The sequence below is a fragment of the Erythrolamprus reginae genome, chromosome 8 (genome assembly GCF_031021105.1).
Source record: "Erythrolamprus reginae isolate rEryReg1 chromosome 8, rEryReg1.hap1, whole genome shotgun sequence".
Taxonomy (NCBI): Eukaryota; Metazoa; Chordata; class Lepidosauria; order Squamata; family Dipsadidae; genus Erythrolamprus; species Erythrolamprus reginae.
Window position 1 is genome coordinate 9,605,625 of NC_091957.1, and position 22,114 is coordinate 9,627,738.

The 22,114-nt window shown below is 43.5% G+C and overlaps 2 protein-coding genes across 3 annotated transcripts in view; one reads left to right on the top strand and one right to left on the bottom strand.

Moving 5' to 3' along the window:
• Positions 1 to 22,114, top strand: part of ST6GALNAC4 (ST6 N-acetylgalactosaminide alpha-2,6-sialyltransferase 4) — a 683,294-nt gene that overhangs the window by 133,347 nt on the left and 527,833 nt on the right. The window lies entirely within an intron of this gene.
• CDK5RAP2 (CDK5 regulatory subunit associated protein 2) overlaps positions 1 to 22,114 on the bottom strand; it is a 118,572-nt gene that overhangs the window by 85,697 nt on the left and 10,761 nt on the right. For both annotated transcript variants that reach the window (XM_070758771.1, XM_070758770.1), the window contains exons 5-12: positions 21,283 to 21,359; positions 20,968 to 21,091; positions 18,282 to 18,436; positions 17,062 to 17,200; positions 14,974 to 15,027; positions 13,146 to 13,265; positions 11,744 to 11,836; positions 7,093 to 7,311 (exon numbers count right to left, since the gene is read on the bottom strand). In XM_070758771.1, the coding sequence (XP_070614872.1) occupies positions 7,093 to 7,311; positions 11,744 to 11,836; positions 13,146 to 13,265; positions 14,974 to 15,027; positions 17,062 to 17,200; positions 18,282 to 18,436; positions 20,968 to 21,091; positions 21,283 to 21,359 (981 nt within the window). The remainder of the gene's footprint in view (positions 1 to 7,092; positions 7,312 to 11,743; positions 11,837 to 13,145; positions 13,266 to 14,973; positions 15,028 to 17,061; positions 17,201 to 18,281; positions 18,437 to 20,967; positions 21,092 to 21,282; positions 21,360 to 22,114) is intronic.

Sequence of the window (22,114 nt, forward strand, 5' to 3'; positions counted from 1 at the left end):
AGGGAGGAAACAGGGCTGGGAAAAAGCGGGGAGAAGTCTCTGTGGGGCCTCTCTAGGAATCTCCTGGGAGAAAGCAGGGCCGGAAAAGGCGGGGAGAAGCCTCTGTGGGACCTCTCTAAGAATCTCCAGGGAGGAAACAGGGCCGGAAAAAGCGGGGAGAAGTCTCTGTGGGGCCTCTCTAGGAATCTCCTGGGAGGAAACAGGGCCGGAAAAGGCAGGGAGAAGCCTCTGCGAGACCTCTCTAAGAATCTCCAAGGAGAAAACAGGGCCGGGAAAAAGTGGGGAGAAGTCTCTGTGGGGGCCTCTCTAGGAATCTCCTGGGAGGAAACAGGGCTGGAAAAGGCAAAGAGAAGCCTCCGTGGAGCCTCTCTAGGAATCTCCTGAAGGGAAACAGGACCTCCACCCTCCCTGTGGTTTCCTCAATCACACACATTATTTGCTTTTACATTGATTCCTATGGGAAAAATTGCTTCTTCTTACAAACTTGTCTACGTAAGAACCTGGTCACGGAACGATTTAAGTTCGTTAAGTAGAGGTACCACTGTACAGGGAGGCCATAATAACAGAGCCTAAATTTTTGGTGGCTAGATGAGAAGTTGAGCCAATTCCTCCCCGTTTTTAACGACCTTTCTTGCCACAGCTGTTAAGTGAATCACTGCAGTTGTTGTTAAGTTAATAACTTGGTTATTGAGCGAGGCAGGCTTCCTTATTGATTTTGCTTGTCGGAAGATCACGAGACCTGGGACTGTCGTAAGTAAGATCACGAGAAATTTTCTGACAACGAGAACGATTAACCAACGGAACAGAAGTTGCCTTCAGAGGTTGTGGGAGCTTCATCACTGGAGGCTTTCAAGAAGAGAATGGACTGCCATCTGTCAGAAATGGTGTAGAGCAGTGATGGCGAACCTTTTTTTCCTCGAGTGCCACATGCACAAGTGCCCACACCCATAATTCAATGCCTGGGGAGGGCAAAAACAACTTCCCCCACTCCCCAGAGGCCTTCTGGAGGCTGGAAACAGCCTCTTTCCCAACTTCTGGTGGGCCCAGTAGGCTCATGTTTCGTCCTCACTAGGCTCCAAAGGCTTCCCTGGAGCCAGGGGAGGGTAAAAACGCCCTCCCCCATTCCCCTGGAGGCTCTCTGGAAGCCAAAAATGCCCTCCCAAAGCCTCTGTGCGAGCCAAAAATCAGCTGGCCAGCAAACACATGCACATTGGAGCTGAGCTAGGGCAACAGCTTGTGTGCCAGAAGATATGGCTTCGTGTGCCACCTGTGGCACCCATGCCATAGTTTCACCATCACTGGTGTAGGGTCTTATGCTTAAGCAGGGGGTTGGACCTTAATTTAATTTTTGGTATTTATTGTATTCTCACCCATTCAGACATAAATGGAGAGTGCAACAAAGACCATATTCAGAAAACAGTAGCATTTTTTGGCTCAATGGGCAATCGGCAAACTTCCATCCTTATTTATATATCCTGGATATAATTAAATTTCTGTATGAATACAAACACAGGTGCACCTGGCTATAAACCCCTGGAGCTCATCTGCCACTGGTAGCTTTTCATCCCTACTGGGTGAATTACACAGCTGTCCTTCCCGGCTCAAAATATCCTAAATATCAATATTAGAGAATTTATGTAGCTCAGGGTTGAGCTCGGCGCACTCTGAGCTGGGTTGTTTGCTCATGCGAAATTCGAAAACGCTGGGGAATTCTTGGAAGCTGGGCACACCGTCAGCCATCAATGGACACATAAAGATAAACCACGTTTACAAAGCATTCGGAAGAGACAATGAAGAGGCTAAAGAGGAAACAAAAAAAAAAGAGAACAGAACACATTCTCGTCGGCAAGCAACACCCAGATAAGAAGGGATTAACATCAGACAAACAATCGAGCAGAAAACAATACCCTAGGAAAGGAATTGCCAAAGAGAAAATGCATCATGTACCAACAATGGCAGGGCAAGCCACTGTACATACAGGGAGGAAACACCACACTCGCTAGCACTGATGTTACCTAGTTAGGTAAAGAAAGGTCTGCAAACGGAACGACCAAACTCTGAAAGCACCAAGGACCCAACAATTCTCCTTCTCCTCCTCTTCCTCCTCCACCTCCTCCTCCTCATTTAGGACCCCAGTTCTTCTCCTCCTCCTCCTCCTCTTCCTCCTCCTTAGGACCCCACAGTTCCTAGTTCCTGATGTTAACTAGTTAGGTAAAGAAAGGTCTGGAAGCGAAACGACCAAACTCTGAAAGCACCAAGGACCCAACAATTCTCCTCCTCTTCCTCTTCCTCCTCCACCTCCTCCTCCTAAGGACCCCACAGTTCTTCTCCTCCTCCTCCTCCTCCTCCTCCTCCTCACTAAGGACCCCACAGTTCACCTTCTCTTCCCCCACCAATGATTGTTATCTAGTTTGGTAATGAAATTTCAGCAAGGAAAGAACAAAGCTCAGAGAGCACCAAGAACCCCAGACTACTACTACTATTACTCGCAAATCCCATTCCCTTCTAGCACTGGCAATGGTTACATAGTTGGGTCATGAGATATTTGAAAGAAAACCACCAAGCTCAGAGAGCACCAAAGACTCCTTATCAATTCCTCCTTCCTCTTCCCTTCCTCTTCCCTTCTCTCCCTTTTTCTTCTTTTCTGTCCTCCTTCTCTTCTTCCTGTTTTCCTCCTTTTTCTTTTCTGTCCACCTCCTCTCTTCCTCTCCTTCCCCTCCTCTTCCTCCTTTTTCTTCTTTTCCATCCTCCTACTCCTTCCCCTGCCTCTTTCCCCTCTTCCTCCTTTTTCTTTTCTGTCCCTTCTTCCTCTCCTTCCCCTCTTCTTTCTTTTTCTTTTCTGTCCCTTCTTACTCTCCTTCCCCTCTTCTTTCTTTTTCTTTTCTGTCCCTTCTTCCTCTCCTTCCCCTCTTCTTTCTTTTTCTTTTCTGTCCCTTCTTCCTCTCCTTCCCCTCTTCTTTCTTTTTCTTTTCTGTCCCTTCTTCCTCTCCTTCCTCTCCTTCCCCTCTTTTTTCTTTTTCTTTTCTGTCCCTTCTTCCTCTCCTTCCCCTCTTCTTTCTTTTTCTTTTCTGTCCCTTCTTCCTCTCCTTCCCCTCTTCTTTCTTTTTCTTTTCTGTCCACCTCCTCTTCCTCTCCGTCCCCTCCGCTTCCTCCTTTTTCTTCTTTTCTGTCGTCGTCCTCCCCCTCCCCCTCCCTGTCCTCCTCCTCACAACCCCCACTCTCTTCTACCACCAATGATGTTACCAAGTGAGGTAATGAAACTTCTGCAAGATTTCTTTTATGTACACCAAGAGCCTATGCACCAAAGACAAATTCCTTGTGTGTCCAATCACATTTGGTCAATAAGGAACTCTATTCTATTCTATTCTGTTCTGTCCTATTCTATATTATTCTACAGTAGTCCCTCGCTATACCGCGCTTCACCTACTGCGGCTTCACTTCATCGCGGGTTTTCAAGAAATATTAATGAGAAAAATCATTCGCGGATCTTCGCTGGTTCGCGGGTTTCTGAGGAAGTCGATCGGCAGATTTAAACAGCCCGCCAAACTCAATCGGCAGGTTTTTAAAAAAAAAAAATATCTAAAATTGTAAATACTGTATTTAAATACTGTATCTCAAATAAATACTGTGTGGGAAGGGTTTATAAACACTTAAAACAATGAAAACTTACCAAACAATTACAATATAAATACTTAATAAGTACTATCAGTCGATAAATTCCCCATCGCGGATTTCACCTATCGCGGCCGGGTCTGGAACGTAACACCAGCGATAGGTGAGGGACTACTGTATTCTATTCTGATTTATCGTCTATTCTATCGTCTATTCTATTCTATTCTGATTTCTATTAATTCTAATTTATTTTCTGTTCTGTTCTATTCTGATTTCTATTCTATTCTTAGTAAAAGCTACATTCGGAGTATAAGATGCACCCAAATTTTCAGTCTCTTTTAAGGAGGGAAAAGATGAGTCTTAGATTCCGAAAAATACGGTAAATAAATCACACAAAAAGGAGGTGAAAGATTTGTGGCCATTTGTGTAGAGAGACACCCCTCTGCTGGCTTGAAGCAAGATGACAGCAGCAAATCTACAATGTGAGCCTTTGGCTTCCGATTTTCTCCTCAATCACACTTAGTTATAAGTGTTATAAGTGGAAGTGATGTGCCGGTGCCTGTTGGGGCCTGGATGGTGTCAACAAACTCAAACTCAACCCAGACAAGACAGAGTGGCTGTGGGTTTTGCCTCCCAAGGACAATTCCATCTGTCCGTCTATTAACCTGGGGGTGGGGGGAACTACTTACCCCCTCAGAGAGGGTTCGCAACTTGGGCATCCTCCTCGATCCACAGCTGACCCTGGAACATCATCTTTCGGCTGTGGCGAGGAGGGCGTTTGCCCAGGTTCGCCTAGTGCACCAGTTGAGGCCCTATTTTTATTATTTATTAGATTTGCGTGCCGCCCCTCTCCGTAGACTCGAGTCCAGCATTCTGTGTCACACAGTGGCCCACCAATTGTCCATGGGGATCTTGAGCAGAAAGAGAAGGCAAAACCCTCCCTTTCCCTTGACCCCCAACAAATGGTACCCAAGGGAACCCTGCCTGCCTCAACCAACATAGAAGCAGCACTTGGACATCTGTTTCAATAACCACCAATACACTTGGCATCCATGAATCTGTCTAATCCTGCCTTAAAGTTATCAAGGCTGACATCTGTCATGAATTAAGATCTCCTCCTGCATCTGCGCAGATGTTCCTGTCTCCCCCTAATCCTTCACACACGCACATTCAGGATTGGATCATTAAGTGTTGGTTATGACCTATAAAGCCCTTCATGGCACCGGACCAGATTATCTCAGGGACCGCCTTCTGCTGCATGAATCACAGTGACCAGTTAGGTCCCACAGAGTGGGCCTTCTCCGGGTCCCGTCAACTAAACAATGTCGCTTGGCGGGACCCAGGGGAAGAGCCTTCTCTGTGGCGGCCCCGGCCCTCTGGAACCAACTCCCCCCAGAGATTAGAACTGCCCCCACCCTCCTTGCCTTTCGTAAGCTTCTTAAAACCCACCTCTGCTGCCAGGGATGGGGGAACTGAGATACTCTTTCCCCCTAGGCCTTTACAATTTTATGCATGGTATGTCTGTATGTATGTTTGGTTTTATAAGGGTTTTTAACTGTTTTAATATTGGATTGTTATATGCTGTTTTTATTACTGTTGTTAGCCGCCCCGAGTCTACGGAGAGAAGCGGCATACAAATCCAAGAAATCAAATCAAATCACCCCCTCCTCATCTGACCCAGATGAGACCTAGCTGGGGGTTTGATAGACACTGCAGGGGCCTCCACCTCTATCTCTCCAGAACCTTCAGCTTCCATCTCTCCTTCCCCCTGTCTGAATCCTCCGATAGCCACACAGGTCTCCGATGCTTGGACAGACCCAGCTCATCTGGTTCAAAGTCTGTTATCAGAGGAGCTGGCTGTGATCCAACATACCCCAAGCTCTAAACAACAAGCATCAAACCATGCCAACTTATTATTATTATTATTATTATTATTATTATTATTATTATTATTATTAATTGGATTTGTATGCTGCCCCTCTCCGTAGACTCGGGGCGGCCAACAACAGCAATAAAAAACATCATATAAATCCAATACTAAAACAACTAAAAAACCCTTATTGTAAAACCAAACATACATACAAACAAACATACCATGCATAAAATTGTAAAGGCCTAGGGGGAAAGAATATCTCAGTTCCCCCATGCCTGACGGCAGAGGTGGGTTTTAAGGAGCTTACGAAAGGCAAGGAGGGTGGGGGCAATTCTAATCTCCGGGGGGAGTTGGTTCCAGAGGGCTGGGGCCGTCACAGAGAAGGCTCTTTCCTGGGCCCCGCCAAACGACATTGTTTTGTTGACGGGACCCGGAGAAGGCCCACTCTGTGGGACCTAACTGGTCGCTGGGATTCATGCGGCAGAAGGTGGTCTCCTAGATACCCTTAGCTATCCACTGTTATGGTCCGTCCACATCCCGCAACTGATCACAGATTCTGAGGATCGAGAGACGGGTGTGGGTTGGTCGTGTACATGGCACCCGAGTCTGATAGCGAGGAGGTCAGAGAGGATGTGGAGTCAGAGGCTGAAAGCCAACCAGGGCCTGTAGCACCTCCAGAGGTGCCCATGAGTGACTCAGGGGAAGAGCCTCTTCTCGACACCAGAGTACGCAGAGGTGTCAGAAGGCAGGAGTGGTTGAACAGGAAGAGGTCTCTGTGTGAATAGATCTCTGGAACATTTGGCCACACCTTTTGGCTACTTAAAGGTGAGCCTCGTGACAAGTGATTGAGGAAGTCAACGTTTAAACATGAGAGACGGACGATCGGATCGTGCTTGTGGACTATTTCTGTGATTTACAAAATGAAGAAACTGAAAACTGTGTCCCGCCAATTCAGTGTGAGTCGTGTTAATTAGAGAACTGGATCAGAGAAAAACTATTTGGGGAGTTATGGCTTTCTGCCCGAGACTTTAATTAACAGCCGCTACAGCAACGGACTCTGGGTGTCCAGGGGGAAAGCATTTTGAAATTCCCTGGATATTTCCCTGACATTTCCCTGTAACTTGTGATCTAGTTAAGGTGCGGTCGTAGATGACGTCATACCAAATGGCTAAACCGTGGAGAAATATCGGTAGCTGAGGAAGAAAGTTGTTGCCACAGTTATGCTCATTTTTGCTTGACTCTGCCAGGCATCGCGATCCATTGTTTTTTTAAAAAAATGATTTTTCCCTGACTTTTAAACATTTTAATACAGTTTGGGGTTTTTTCCTGATTTATTCTGTTTTTTTCATGAATTCCCTGATATTTCCCCCACCGCCGATTTCCGATAATTCCCTGTTTTCCAGGTTTGCTGGATACTCTGATTACCTGCTTTTGCCGATATATTTTATACAGTTAAACTTTTTGCTAATAAACTATTAGAAATTATATGCTTAAACCTTGACAGCTCCGTGTGTTTGGGCCTATTTCTTGGAGGGATCATCATCGGTTTATTTTTGAATAAGCCTGCTCTAGTTTATTCAAAAAGGCAAGAAAAATGGCGCACTCACGTTGATGGTTTTATCGCTCTGGTTTTTCTGCTGCCGCGCTTCCTCCAAATCTCCCACCAACTTCTCCTTCTCCAGACGGAGCTCGCTCAGCTCCTGTTCGACCCTCTTCAGTTTACGCTGGAGTTTCCGGTTCTCGGTATCCTTGGTCAGGTTTTGCGAGCGCAAGTCTGCCAGCAGACTCTCTTTCTCCATCAGCAGCTCTTGAGGATCTTCAGCATCCTAGGAGAAGAAAATAAAAAGAGTTTTATAAAAACAGCCTTTCCCGCAGGGAGACTTACTTACTTACTTACTTACTTACTTACTTACTTACTTACTTACTTACTTACTTACTTACTTACTTTCTTATTTAATTAGTTACTTACTTACTTACTCTTACTTACTTACTTACTTACTTACTTACTTACTTACTCTTACTTACTTACTTACTTACGTACTCTTACTTACTTACTTACTTACTTACTTACTTACTTACTTACTTACTTACTTTCTTATTTAATTAGTTACTTACTTACTTACTCTTACTTACTTACTTACTTACTTACTTACTTACTTACTTACTTACTCTTACTTACTTACTTACTTACGTACTCTTACTTACTTACTTACTTACTTACTTACTTACTTACTTACTTACTTACTTACTTACTTACTTACTTTATTTATTTATTTATTTATTTATTTATTTATTTATTTATTTATTTATTTATTTATTTATTTATTTATTTATTTATTTATTTATTTATTTATTTATTAGATTTGTATGCCGCCCCTGTCCATGGACTCGGGGCGGCTCACAACACAATAAAACAATTCATAACAAATCTAATAATTTACAATTTAAAATTTAATAAAAACTCCATTATTAAGCAGACATTCATACAAACATACCATACATAAATTATATAGGCCCGGGGAAGATATCTCAATTCCCCCATGCCTGACGACAAAGGTGGGTTTTGAGGAGTTTACGAAAGGCAAGGAGGGTAGGGGCAGTTCTAATCTCTGGGGGGAGCTGGTTCCAGGGAGTCGGGGCCGCCACAGAGAAGGCTCTTCCCCTGGGGCCCGCCAACCGACATTGTTTAGTCGACGGGACCCGGAGAAGGCCCACTCTGTGGGACCTAATCGGTCGCTGGGATTCGTGCAGCAGAAGGCGGTCTCGGAGATATTCTGGTCCGATGCCATGAAGGGCTTTATAGGTCATAACCAACACTTTGAATCGTGACCGGAACTTGATCGGCAACCAATGCAGACTGCGGAGTGTTGGTGTGACATGGGCATATTTGGGAAAGCCCATGACTGCTCTCGCAGCTGCATTCTGCACGATCTGAAGTTTCCGAACACTTTTCAAAGGTAGCCCCATGTAGAGAGCGTTACAATAGTCGAGCCTCAAGGTGATGAGGGTGTGAGTGACTGTGAGCAGTGGCCCTATTTGGACCGGGAGTCACTTTGTTTTAAAAGAGTGGCGAGTTGTTGTTTCTTTTAATATTGTTACTATTCCTTGTTTACCAAGGTTGTGCACACACAGAAACGTTTATATTGAGATCAGTTGTGAATAATTACTACGCCACGCACAGTTACACTAACTTGAATTAAAGTTTACTTTGAGAAATGGCACGTTCAGATACAGTCCATATATTACCAAGTATGTAGTCTTTCTTAGCAGTTGTCTTTGTAATAACCAGCAAACAAAAATATCAAAGCCTAAACACATTTTAGCTATAATACATAACTAAATACAGAGAGATTGCAGAGCTAACCTAACAGTGGGTAGCCATGAACAGTGAGTAACCAGACAAAGAGAAACCAGAGAGGCTGACTCAGAGAAATAAGCTATGAACTCTAGCTCCCTCTTGTGGCAGTCTGCAACACCGAAACTAAATAGACATAGCTCAGTTATAACACATATTGTTGGTTTATATGTATTGCCAACCCGACCGTTATGGACAGAGTCCTAACAAATATGTGCATGACTAAACTTTGTGCCTTGGGATGGGGACCTTTTCTTCCATTTGAAGCAGTTTAGGCCTCTCGTATGGTGGTCCCACTCCGTGAAGGGTCTCGGTGGTCTTTGAGCTTGGTTGCTTCCTTGCAGACATTTCGTGACCCAACTAGAGAATATCAACAGTCCTAGAAGGGAGTGGGCTTCACTCTCTGTTTGTATCCAGCTCCTTTTAGAACAGAGTGTCTTGCCCAGCTGGGTCATGAAACTTTTGCTGAAAAACAGCTACATTCACCCAGAATCCCAGAATCCTCCTCCTCCTTCTTTTCCTCTACTCCACAAACCACACTCCCTTCTAACACTGATGATGTTAGCTAGTAGGGTCATGAAAAGTCTGCAAAAAAAATAACCAAGCTCTCAGAGACTACTAATGATCCCAGAATACTTGTCCTCTTCTTCATCATCCTTCCCTTCTGTTGTGAGTGCTCCTTGTCCACCTCTGGTAATGAGAGATTCTGAGGAGGATGAACCAGGTCCATCTTGGTACCCTGGGCCTGTGGTGTTGCCAGCTGATGCAGAGAGTAAGAGTGAGGGGGAAATAGACCTGGAGGAACCTGAAGGACCATCAGATGTGGCAGATGTGCCAATGACAGTAGAGTCTGATTTAAAGGAGGAGGAGGACCATGAGCCTTTTTAGAATAGAATAGAATAGAATAGAATTTTATTGGCCAAGTGTGATTGGACACACAAGGAATTTGTCTTGGTGCATATGCTCTCAGCGTACATAAAATAAAATATACATTTGTCAAGAATCATGTGGTACAACACTTAATGATTGTCATAGGGGTCAAATAAGCAATGAAGAAGCAATATTAATAAAAATCTTAGGATATAAGCAACAAGTTACAGCCATACAGTCAACATGGGAGGAAATGGGTGATAGGAATGATGAGAAAAACTAGTAGAATAGAAGTGCAGATTTAGTAGAAGGTCTGACAGTGTTGAGGGAATTATTTGTTTAGATGCCCCCTTTAGAAGACTAAGAAAAAGACAAGAATTATTGTACGGGAAAAGGAAGTAGTCTGTAGTTTGTTAACTCTAGGGAATTGTTGACCACTTCCTATAGGTATTTAAGGGTGGTGTATGGGTAATTTGAAGTGGAGTTTCAACCTTTTGCAATAGAGTCGGATGGTGTTTGAGGTCTCAGCCAAGTTATGCTAGCCAATTATTATTTCCCTGCTAAAATCCTTGGAGTGAAAGTTCCCTGTCTGCAGAGATACTGGAGAAGTATGTCTGTGAAACTAGAGACTTCTTATGTCATAAAGGAATGTGCAATGTTGTTTGATTTTTGGCAGTAGCCTAGCTAGGAGACTGTTATCTTTTAGTTACTCTCATTTAGAAGCTGCCAAGATGAACTCACAGGCATGAATTTGGCTTGTATAAGATGAGATTTTATATATAAAAAGGAGTGATTTGAAATATCAGCATGTGCATTCCTCCTTTTTCTTAAGCTGCGTAGACCCGGGATAGAACGCCCTCCATTCCACAACCTCCACTCTCTTCTAACACTGACGGTGTCACTTAGCTGAGTTATGAAATGTCTGCGAGAAAACAAGCCAGCTCGGAGAGCACCAAAGACCACAGAGTCCTCCTCCTCTTTCTCCTCTTGCTCTTGCTGTCTGCAAACTCCACTCCCTTCTAGATTGATGATATTACCTAGTTGGATCGTGAAATGTCTGCAGGAAATTAACCAAGCTAAGAGACCACCAAGGACCCCACAAAACTCTTCTTCTTTCTCCTCCCCATCCTCCTCCTTCCCTTCCACTCCACAAACGCCACTCCCTCCACAAACTCCCTCCCCTGATGATGTTACTTAGTCAGGTCATGAAACGTCTCAAAAGAGTACAGTGAAACCTCGTCTTACAAACGCCTCGTCATACAAACTTTTCGAGATACAAACCCCGGGGTTTAAGATTTTTTTGCCTCTTCTTACAAACTATTTTCACCTTACAAACCCACCGCTGCCACTGGGATGCCCCACCTCCGGACTTCCGTTGCCAGCGAAGCACCCGTTTTTGCGCTGCTGGGATGCCCCTGAAGCCCCTCTCCATGGGAAACCCCACCTCTGGACTTCCGTGTTTTTGTGATGCAGCAGGGGAATCCCAGCAGTGCAAAAATGGGTGCTTCGCTGGCAACGGTAGTCCGGAGATGGGGTTTCCCAGCAAGGGGAGCCTCAGTGAAATCACAGCATCGCAAAAACACAGAGGTCTGGAGGTGGGGTTTCGAGGACTTTGGTGTTTTTGCGATGCTGCGATTTCACTGATGCTCCCCTCGCTGGGAAACCACACCTCCAGACTTCCGTTGCCAGCGAAGCACTCGTATTTGCCATGCTGGGATTCCCCTGCTGGGATTACCCTTGCAGCATCACAAAAACACAGAAGTCCGGAGGTGGGGTTTCCTATGGAGGGGAACCTCAGGGGAATCCCAGCAGCGCAAAAACGGGCGTTTCGGCTGGCAAAAGGGGTGAATTTTGGGCTTGCACGCATTAATCACTTTTCCATTGATTCCTATGGGAAACATTGTTTCGTCTTACAAACTTTTCACCTTAAGAACTTCGTCCCAGAACCAATTAAGTTTGTAAGACAAGGTATCACTGCATCATATTTCCACCCTGAGCTGCAAATACTATCTACTCCATCTCCTTCGCCCAACCTTGAATTTCTGCATCTGATCTTGAGAACCGATCTCTCCAGACTTGGCCAACAATGCTTTCAGGTGTTCTATTTCAGAAGCGAGTCCTCCATTCTGAAACGAGACGAAAGAACGAAAAATATAGGCACAGGTGGAAAGCAGTAACGACCAGAAAGGGTTGAAGATGCTGCCCCCGATAGAAAAGGGGACTTTGAGTCTGACGTCACTAAGGACACATTTACATTTTGATATATCTATATATATATATGTTGTTGTGAGCCGCTCCGAGTCTACGGAGAGAGGCGGCATACAAATCTAATAAATAAAATAATAATAATATAATATTATTCAGCCTCAATGTTTCTTTTTTAAAAAAAAAATAGTTTATTTATTGAATTAATAAAAAAAAGGGAAGGGAAGTATAAACAGGAAGAGAAAAAAGGTAAGGGGAAAGGATACAAAATCAAGGGGTTTAGGAAAGTGATAGTATTATACATAGTAATACATGCCTGGGATAAACATATATCCATCCTAAGATAAAATACAGGAAATAGTATAAGGGCAGACTAGATGGATCATGAGGTCTTTTTCTGCCGTCAGTCTTCTATGTTTCTAATACATAATTTTTTTTGTATCGATAGTATATTTCTCTAACTATGTAAGTAAAAGATATCCTTATTGTTACCATTTATATCATATATTATATTTGTAATTCATACATTTAATTTCCAATTTCTAATACGTATACAGTGATACCTTGTCTTACAAACTTAATTGGTTCTGGGACGAGGTTCTTAAGGTGAAAAGTTTGTAAGATGAAACAATGTTTTCCATAGGAATCAATGGAAAAGCGATTAATGCATGCAAGCCCAAAACTCACCCCTTTTGCCAGCAGAAGCGCTCGTTTTTGCGCTGCTGGGATTCCCCTGAGGCTCCCTCCCATGGGAAACCCCACTCCGGACTTCCGTTGCCAGCGAAGCACCTGTTTTTGTGCTGCTGGGATTCCCCTGCAGCATCACAACAACACGGAAGTCCGGAGGTGGGGTTTCCCATGGAGGGGAGCCTCAGGGGAATCCCAGCAGTGCACAAATGGGTGCTTCGCTGGCAACGGAAGTCCAGAGGCGGGGCATCCCAGCGGCGGCGGTGGGTTTGTAAGGTGAAAATAGTTTGTAAGAAGAGGCAAAAAAATCTTAAACCCCGGGTTTGTATCTTGAAAAGTTTGTATGACGAGGCGTTTGTAAGACGAGGTATCACTGTATATATATATATGTTAGTAAAAGTTGATTTATGAAAGAGGAAAATGAGAGCAGAATAGTTAAGAAGATTTGAAGTTTATTTAAATAAATGATATAATTAAGGATTAATTAACAGTCTCAATGTTTCATTTGGGGGTTTTTTTAGGCAGGACAAAAATCTCACCTACCTCGTTTTCCTTGGTTTTTAAAACAAGGGTTAAACCCTGGATGGTCTTGTCTCGTTTCAGGGCATTTTTCTTTTCGTCACAAAGCTCCGTTTCCCGTTCACGAAGGTTCTCCTGGAGACACTAAAAGGTTTTTAAAATGTAAATCCAGATTCATTTCGGATAGGATAGAATGAAAATAGAATAGAACAGAACAGAACAGAGAAAATAATAGAATAGGAATTTCTAGTCCAGTGTTTCCCAACCTTGGCAACTTGAAGATATTTGAACTTCAACTCCCAGAATTCCACAGCCAGCAAATGCTGGCTGGGGAATTCTGGGAGTTGAAGTCGAAATATTTTCAAGTTGCCAAGGTTGGGAAACACTGTTCTAATCCAACCGCCTGCTTAGGCAAGAAACCCTACACTACTTCAGACAGATGGCTATCCAACATCTTTTTAAAAACTTCCAGTTTTGGAGCATTCACAACTTCTGGAGGGAAGCCGTTCCACTGATCAATTGTTCTAACTCTCAGGAATTTTCTCCTTAGTTCTAAGGTTGCTTCTCTCCTTGATTAGTTTCCACCCATCGCTTCTTGTTCTACCCTCAAGAGCTTTGGAGAATAGCTTGACTCCTTCTTCTTTGGGGCATCCCCTGAGATATTGGAACACTGCTATCATGTCTCCCCTAATCTTTCTTTCCATCAGACTAGCCAAACCCAGTTCCTGCAACCGTTCTTCATATGTTTTAGCCTCCAGTCCCCTAAATCCTCTTTGTTGCTCTTCTCTGCACTCTTTCTAGAGTCTCAACATCTATTTTATAATGTGGTGACCAAAACTGGATGCAGTATCCAGTATCCGGATGATCATTGGCTTTGGCTCTTTTACAGGTAAGTCAGTAACAGAACAGAATAACAGAGTTGGAAGGGACCTTGGTGGTCTTTCAGTCCAACCCCCTACTTATGCAGGAAACCCTACACCACTTTAGACAAATGGGTTATCCAATCTCTTCTTAAAAGCTTCCAGTGTTGGAGCATTCACAACTTCTGGAGGCAAGCTGTTCTAATTGTTCTAACAGTCGGGAAATTTCTCCTTAGTTCTAAGTTGCTTCTCTCCTTGATTAGTTTCCACCCATTGCTTCTTGTCCTTCCTTCAGGTGCTTTGGAGAATAGGCTGACTCTCAGTGGAAGCCCCTGAGATATTAGAACTCTGCTATCATGTCACCCCTAATCCTTCTTTCCACCAGACTAGCCAAATCCAGTTCTTGCAACCGTTCTTCATACGTTTTAGCCTCCAGTCCCCTAAATCCTCTTTGTTGCTCTTGTCTGCACTCTTTCCAGAGTCTCAACATCATTTTGACATCGTGGAGACCAAAACTGGACACAGTATTCCAAGTATTTAACACACCCATGTTGTATTTTGATGCATTGTTTTTTCCAGAATATACAGTGGTCCCCCGATTATTGCGAGGGTTCCGTTCCAGGACCCCTCGCGATGATCGGTTTTTTGCGAAGTAGCGGTGCGGAAGTAAAAACACCATCTACGCATGCGTGGCCATAGAAAAAAGGGGCGCGCATGCGCAGATGGTGTTTTTACTTCCGGGTGGAAAAATCGCGATATAGCGATTAGCAATGATCGAGAGCGCGAAACTCGGGGGATCACTGTATATAGAAAAATTAATGGGGCTACAGAAGAACAGATCACAGCTAAATGTTCTTCTGGCTCGGGGAAATTATTTTCCTTGCTTTTAGAAAATTGAATTCTAAGAAGAGGCAAAAGCTGCCCCGAAATTCCCCTCCCCTCCCTGCAGGCAAGATTAAGGTTCTGAGTGCAAAGGATGTTGAGTGCCATACCTCGATCCTTTTTTCAAGGTCTTTTTTTTCACTGCTGTATTCGGTCCTGAGAATCTACAAGAACACAAACGTTTTTATTTTAATTTCGAGAATAACCAAAATAAAGTGGGGGGGGGGAGATAAATGGCTGTTTGCGATTTGTGCTTAGCAGCATGGAAAAACTGAGGAAATTGGAAGGGAGAAAAAAAGAGAATTGCATTGGGAAGCCATGAGGACTAGAAACCTGGAATAGAAATTGGAGAGGACTGCAGAGACTATATGGGCTCTCCTCGCCGATTCTACCAAAGCGAGAGACTCACACGCAACTGTTTAAAATTGGAAAGAGAGGGAAGCAAATAAAACTGTGTTCCGAGGTGCTTCACTGTGGGTTATAAAAATCACACTTGGCTATGGCGTGGTATTTAAATTTTTGTAATGGGGTGGTAGCTTCCTTCAATTTGTTTTAGGATCCCTCACCACCCAGAATCACTTGTAATTAATAATAATAATAATTTATTAGATTTGTATGCCGCCCCTCTCCGAAGACTTGGGGCGGCTCACAACAATAATAAAAACAATGTTACAGTGGAACAAATCTAATATTAAAAGAGAAAAAAAACCATATAAAACCCCATCATTTAAAACCAAACAACACATACATACCCAACATAAAATATAAAAGCCTGGGGGAGGTGTCTCAGTTCCCCCATGCCTGGCTATATAGGTGGGTCTTGGGTAATTTACGAAAGACAAGGAGGGTGGGGGCAGTTCTAATCTCTGGGGGGAGTTGATTCCAGAGGGCCGGGGCCGCCACAGAGAAGGCTCTTCCCCAGGGCCCGCCAAACGACATTGTTTAGTCGACGGGACCCGGAGAAAGCCAATTAGATGGAGAGTCATTCATACTGAATGAAGGAATGGATGAATAAGTATGGGGTCCTTGGTGGTCTCTGAACTTGGTTGTTTCCTTGCAGACATTTCATTACCCAACTAGGGAACATCATCAGCGCTAGTGAGTGTGATCTGCTCCCTGTTACTTATTGTAGCTCTGAACTTGGTTGTTTTCTTGCAGACGTTTCATGACTCAACTAGGAAACGTCATCAGTGCTAGGGGGGATTGCAGGAGGGGAGAAGGAGGAGAAGGACAGACAGACAGAAACAAATAGGCGAAGCCAAAGTACATGAACAGAAATCAAACCCCACTTCCTCCTGGCATTGGTGATATTACCTAACTCGGTCATAAAACTTCGGTAAGAAAATTACTAAGCTCAGAGAGAACCAAGGATTCCACAGTTACACCTTGAGCTACAAATATGCTCCTTTATTGGATGGATGGATGGATGGATGGATGGATGGATGGATGGATGGATGGATGGATGGATGGATGGATGGAACAATCCTCTGCCCATCCATAGCAACCTTAAGCATAAAACCTATCAGGAAAGACTTCATGAACTCAATCTGTATAGCCTGGAGGACAGAAGGGAAAGGAGAGACACGATCGAAACACTTAAATATGTTAAAGGGTTAAATAAGGTTCAGGAGGGAAGTGTTTTTAATAGGAAAGTGAACAGAAGAACAAGGGGGCACAATCTGAGGTTATAGTTGGGGGAAAGATCAGAAGCAACGTGAGAAAACATTACTTTATTTATTTATTTATTTATTTATTATTTGGATTTGTATGCCGCCCCTCTCCGAAGACTCTTTACTGAAAGAGCAAATAACAGAACAAACTTCCAGCAGACGCGATTGGTAAATCCACAGGAACGGAATTTAAACATGCCTGGGATAAACATATGTCCATCCTAAGATAAAATACAGGAAATAGTATAAGGGCAGACTAGATGGACCATGAGATCCTTTTCTGCCATAAATCTTCTATATTTCTATGTATGTATGTATGTATGTATGTATGTATGTATGTATGTATGTATGTATGTATGTAATGTATGTATCTATATATATATATCCATGTATGTATGTGTCTATGTATGTATCTATGGATGGATGGATGGATGGATGGATGGATGGATGGATGGATGGATGGATGGACGGACGGACGGACGGAACAATCCTCTGCCCAACCATAGCAACCTCCCCTGTTTTCCTCACCTCTAAGGCCTTCTCTTTTCCATCGTTCAATGCAGCACCAGGATCTTGGCTTCCTTCTGAAGGTCTTCTCTGTCCTTCCTCCAAGAGCCGGATCGCAGCATTTTGCCTTTCCAGAGTTGCCTTTAATTGCTCTATGCACCTGTGGGCACAACACCAGCCTCTTAATACCACAGGTAGGGAGAAAGCAAGGAGACCCCAAGGCTGACTGGTTCACAGGAGAGAATCTTTCCAATTAGGGTATAACCATCGCTCTGGAAGTTCAGGTGCCTCTTGAAAAAGCACCTTTAGGACAACCATGACATAATAATAATAATAATAATAATAATAATAATAATAATAATAACAACAACAACAACAACAACAACAACAACAGTTGGAAGGGACCTTGGTGGTCTTCTAGTCCAACCCCCTGCTTGGGCAACAAAAGACCCTATACTACTTCAGGCAAATCAAAAGACCCTATACTACTTCAGGCAAATAGGGCAGTGGTATCAAACCTTTTTTTCCTCGCATGCCGAATGTTTTATGACCCACTCTTTTGTAACTCGAGGAAAAAAAGGTTTGCCATCACTGCCGTAAACTGAGCTTGAAAGCAGCATGGGTGTGGATTTCTCTCTCTGGGCACACTGAGATTACAGTGTTCCCTCGATTTTCGCGGGTTCAAACTTCGCGAATAGCCTATACCACGGCTTTTCAAAACATATTAATTAAAAAATACTTTGCGGTTTTTTTCTTATACCACGGTTTTTCCCACCCAATGACGTCATATGTCATCGCCAAACTAATAATTTTTGCAAATAAATAAACAAAAAAAAATGTTAATAAATAATTATGTTTATAAATATCAGGATCACTAAGTATCTTATTCAATGGTGAGTACCAGTAATAATGGTGAGTAAATAGTTGTTAAGGGAATGGGAAATGGTAATTTAGGGGTTTAGAGTGTTAAAGGATGGCTTGTGATACTGTCCATAGCCAAAAATGGTGTATTTACTTCCGCATGTCTACTTCGCGGAAATTTGACTTTCGCGGGCGGTCTCAGAACGCATCCCCTGCGAAAATCGAGGGAACACTGTATATCATCTGAACAAAAACTCCGCAATGGCAACAGGGAAGGGCAGTGGGCCAGTAAACACTGTTAGCTCCATTTGGTTGCCCAGACTCCATCCCTCAAGGGATTATTGTGGGGTTGTTAATAGTAGATGATATAGACATGCAACCTGTCTTTTTCTCCCAGCTGAGCCGTGACATCAATATCTTTGGGATGAGAAGTGAGGATCAAGGAAAGCTGCTGTTCTACTGCCAGTCGCTGGACTCTTTCGCGCTCCGTCAAAGCAAACGCTTTCTCTACTTCTTCTCGGGATGATTGAATGTCCTGCGCTCAGAAAAGAAAAAGAGGGACATTGAAACCAAGGGATGGTCAGACCACCTTTAAAGTCAATCCTTCGTCCCCACCACTCGGCTCTGGAAAGACTTCGCTCGCCCACCCAATATTTATGATTCCACCAATAGCATTTAACATTTAGACTTATATACCGCTTCATAGTGCTTTTACAGCTCTCTCTAAGCGGCTTACAGAATCAGCCTCTTGCCTCCAACAATCTGGGTCCTCATTTGACCCACCTCGAAAGGGTGGAAGGCTGAGTCAACCTTGAACCGCTGAGCTACTGCTAATAGTGAGCTGAAGTAGCCCACAGTGCTGCACTCTAACCACTGCGCCACCCCGGCCTCACCATACTACAAAAAAAGAGGAAAAACTGCCTAAAAGCGAGGATAAGAGCCGGGATGGCGCAGCAGGTAGAGTGCTGTACTGCAGGCCACTGAAGCTGACTGTAGATCTGTAGGTCAGCAGTTCAAATCTCATCACCGGGTCAAGGTTGACTCAGCCTTCCATCCTTCCAAGGTGGGTCAAATGAGGACTCAGATTGTGGGGACAATAGGCTGGCTCTGTTCAAAAATGCTATTGTTAACATGTTGTAAGCCGCCCTGAGTCTAAGGAGAAGAATGGCATAAAAATCGAATGAATGAATGAATGAATGAATGAATGAATGAATGAATGAATATAAATAAATGAATGAATGAATGAATGAATATAAATAAATAAATGAATGAATGAATGAATGAATATAAATAAATGAATGAATGAATGAATGAATGAATATAAATGAATGAATGAATGAATGAATGAATGAATGAATTAATGAATGGGTGGGGGGCTATGCTAATTGTACAGGTATCTGATGTGATTTTTGCCTGGCTTCACCTGCTGCTTTCTGTCAGGAAGCTTGTGATCCACATACATACGGAGAGGGGTGGCATACAAATCAAATAAATAGATAGATAGATAGATAGATAGATAGATAGATAGATAGATAGATAGACAGACAGACAGACAGACAGACAGACAGACAGACAGACAGACAGACAGACAGACAGACAGACAGACAGACAGACAGACTGACTGACTGACTGACTGACTGACTGACTGACTGACTGACTGAATGAATGAATGAATGAATGAATGAATGAATGAATGAATGAATGAATGAATGAATGAATGAATAACCAACCAACCAACCAACCAACCAACCAACCAACCAACCAACCAACCAACCAACAAGTGGAGCAACTTGCTTCCAAAAATAGAATAGCCTTCTGGCAGGCAAATCAAAACAGGTTCGTGAGAAATGGTGTAGGGCAGTGATGGCGGAGCCATATCTGCTGGCACACTAGCTGTTGCCCTAGCTCAGCTCCAAGGTGCATGTGTGTGCCGGCCAGCTGATTTTTGGCTCACACAGAGGCTCTGGGAGGGCTTTTTTTGGCTTCTAGAGAGCCTCCAGGGGGATGGGGGAGGGTTGGTTGGTTGGTTGGTTGGTTGGTTGGTTGGTTGGTTGGTTGGTTTATTTATTAGATTTGTATGCCGCCCCTCTCCTTTGGCTCCAGGGAAGCCTTTGGAGCCTGGGGACACGAGCCTTCTGGGCCCATTAGAAGTTGGGGGAAAAGCCATTTCCAGCCTCCAAAGGGCCTCTGGGGGGACGGACACTTTCCGCCCTCCCCAGGAATTGAATTATGGGTGTGGGCAATTGCACATGCACGATTGCGCACAGGCACGCTCTTTCGGCACCCAAGGAAAAAAAGGTTTGCCATCACTGGTCTAGACAGTCACTTATCTGAAATGGTATAGGTTCGTGATGGCGAACCAAGGATAGGTAGGTAGGTAGGTAGGTAGACAGACAGACAGACAGAGATATGATAGAGAGAGAGAGAGAGAGAGATGATGGATAGATAGAGAAAGAGAGAGAGAGAGAGATGATAGATAGATAGATAGATAGATAGATAGATAGATAGATAGATAGATAGATAGATATAGATAGATAGAAAGAAAGATAGATAGATAGATAGATAGAAAGATAGATAGATAGATAGATAGATAGATAGAAAGAAAGATAGATAGATAGATAGATAGATAGATAGATAGATAGATAGATAGATAGATAGATAGATAGATGATAGACAGACAGACAGACAGACATATGATAGAGAGAGAGATGATGGATAGATAGATAGATAGATAGATAGATAGATAGATAGATAGATAGATAGATAGATAGAAAGAAAGATAGATAGATAGATAGATAGATAGATAGATAGATAGATGATAGACAGACAGACAGACAGACAGACAGACATATGATAGAGAGAGAGATGATGGATAGATAGATAGATAGATAGATAGATAGATAGAGTAGATAGATAGATAGATAGATAGATAGATAGATAGATAGATAGATAGATAGATAGATAGATAGATGATAGACAGACAGACAGACAGACAAATCAAAACAAACCTTCCCACCAGATCCAAAGATTCAAAACTCCCCCCCCCCCCCAACTCTTAGGACTTGCCTCCTCTAGAAGCCGGATCCTGCTACTCAAGCTTACTTCAACTTCCTTGACTTTCTTCTCAGCGTCTTCCTTCAGGCGTTGGATTTCGGCATCGCCACCCTGGGCCAAGCTTTCGACGGCTTTCCTGCAGACATGGGACCGTCAAGGAGGAGCAGAAGACCGAAGGATGGAGCTGCCGTCCGACTAGGCCTCCTTTCTCAACTCAACCCACCTCCCCGACCTGGCCTGCAGAGGGGAAGCTCGGCCAGGCACCCGAAACACAAGTAAAACAAGGAGGGCCATCAGCACGTTGAGAACGGGAGGAAATATACTCACGATGCTTTCCGGAGCAACTGCTCTCGTTGATGAAGTTCTCGTTTTACACTCTCCAATTCGACTTTGAGCTCGATGTTCTAACAGAACGAGAGAGAGAGATGCAGAAAAATTTGAAGAAAGAAAGAAAGAAAGAAAGAAAGAAAGAAAGAAAGAAAGAAAGGAAAGAACACTGTACACTGTTTTATTGTCGCTGTTAGCCGCCCCGAGTCTCCGGAGAGGGGCGGCATACAAATCCAATGAATGAATGAATGAATGAATGAATGAATGAATGAATGAATGAATGAAGAAAGGAAGGGAGAGAGAGAGAGAGAGAGAGAGAGATGATAGAAGGAAGCAGCAGCCACCACGATCTCCGGAATGTATAAACATTTTATTTAAAACTATTAAAATTATTAAGCTTTTGTCAGTCCCTACTGACTTCGTCAGAGTGTAAAATCCCCATTGAAGAAATGCCTTTTTTTATATGCCACTCAATTTAGTCATTGCACGTGTAAAAGGCTCACACCCTTTCCTCCCTCCTGTAATTAACTTTGTTCTTTCGGCCTTAGTCATGCTGGCAGATGACAATGGAATTTCTGTTGCCTCTTTCCCCCTTGTGTATTGCCTCTTTCTCTCCCTGGGTGCGGTAAAGCAGGGCTGTCAGGTATTGCTTTGAAGGTACTTCTCCCTGCTCTCTCCCCTTCATTGAAATTCATCTCCCCTTAGGCACACACGTTGCCTTCAATGGGGATTTCACACTCTGTCGAAGTCAGTAAGGACTGATGAAAGCTTAGTAATTTTAGTAGTTTTAAATAATTTTTTATTCATTCCAGAGATTGTGATGGCTACTGCT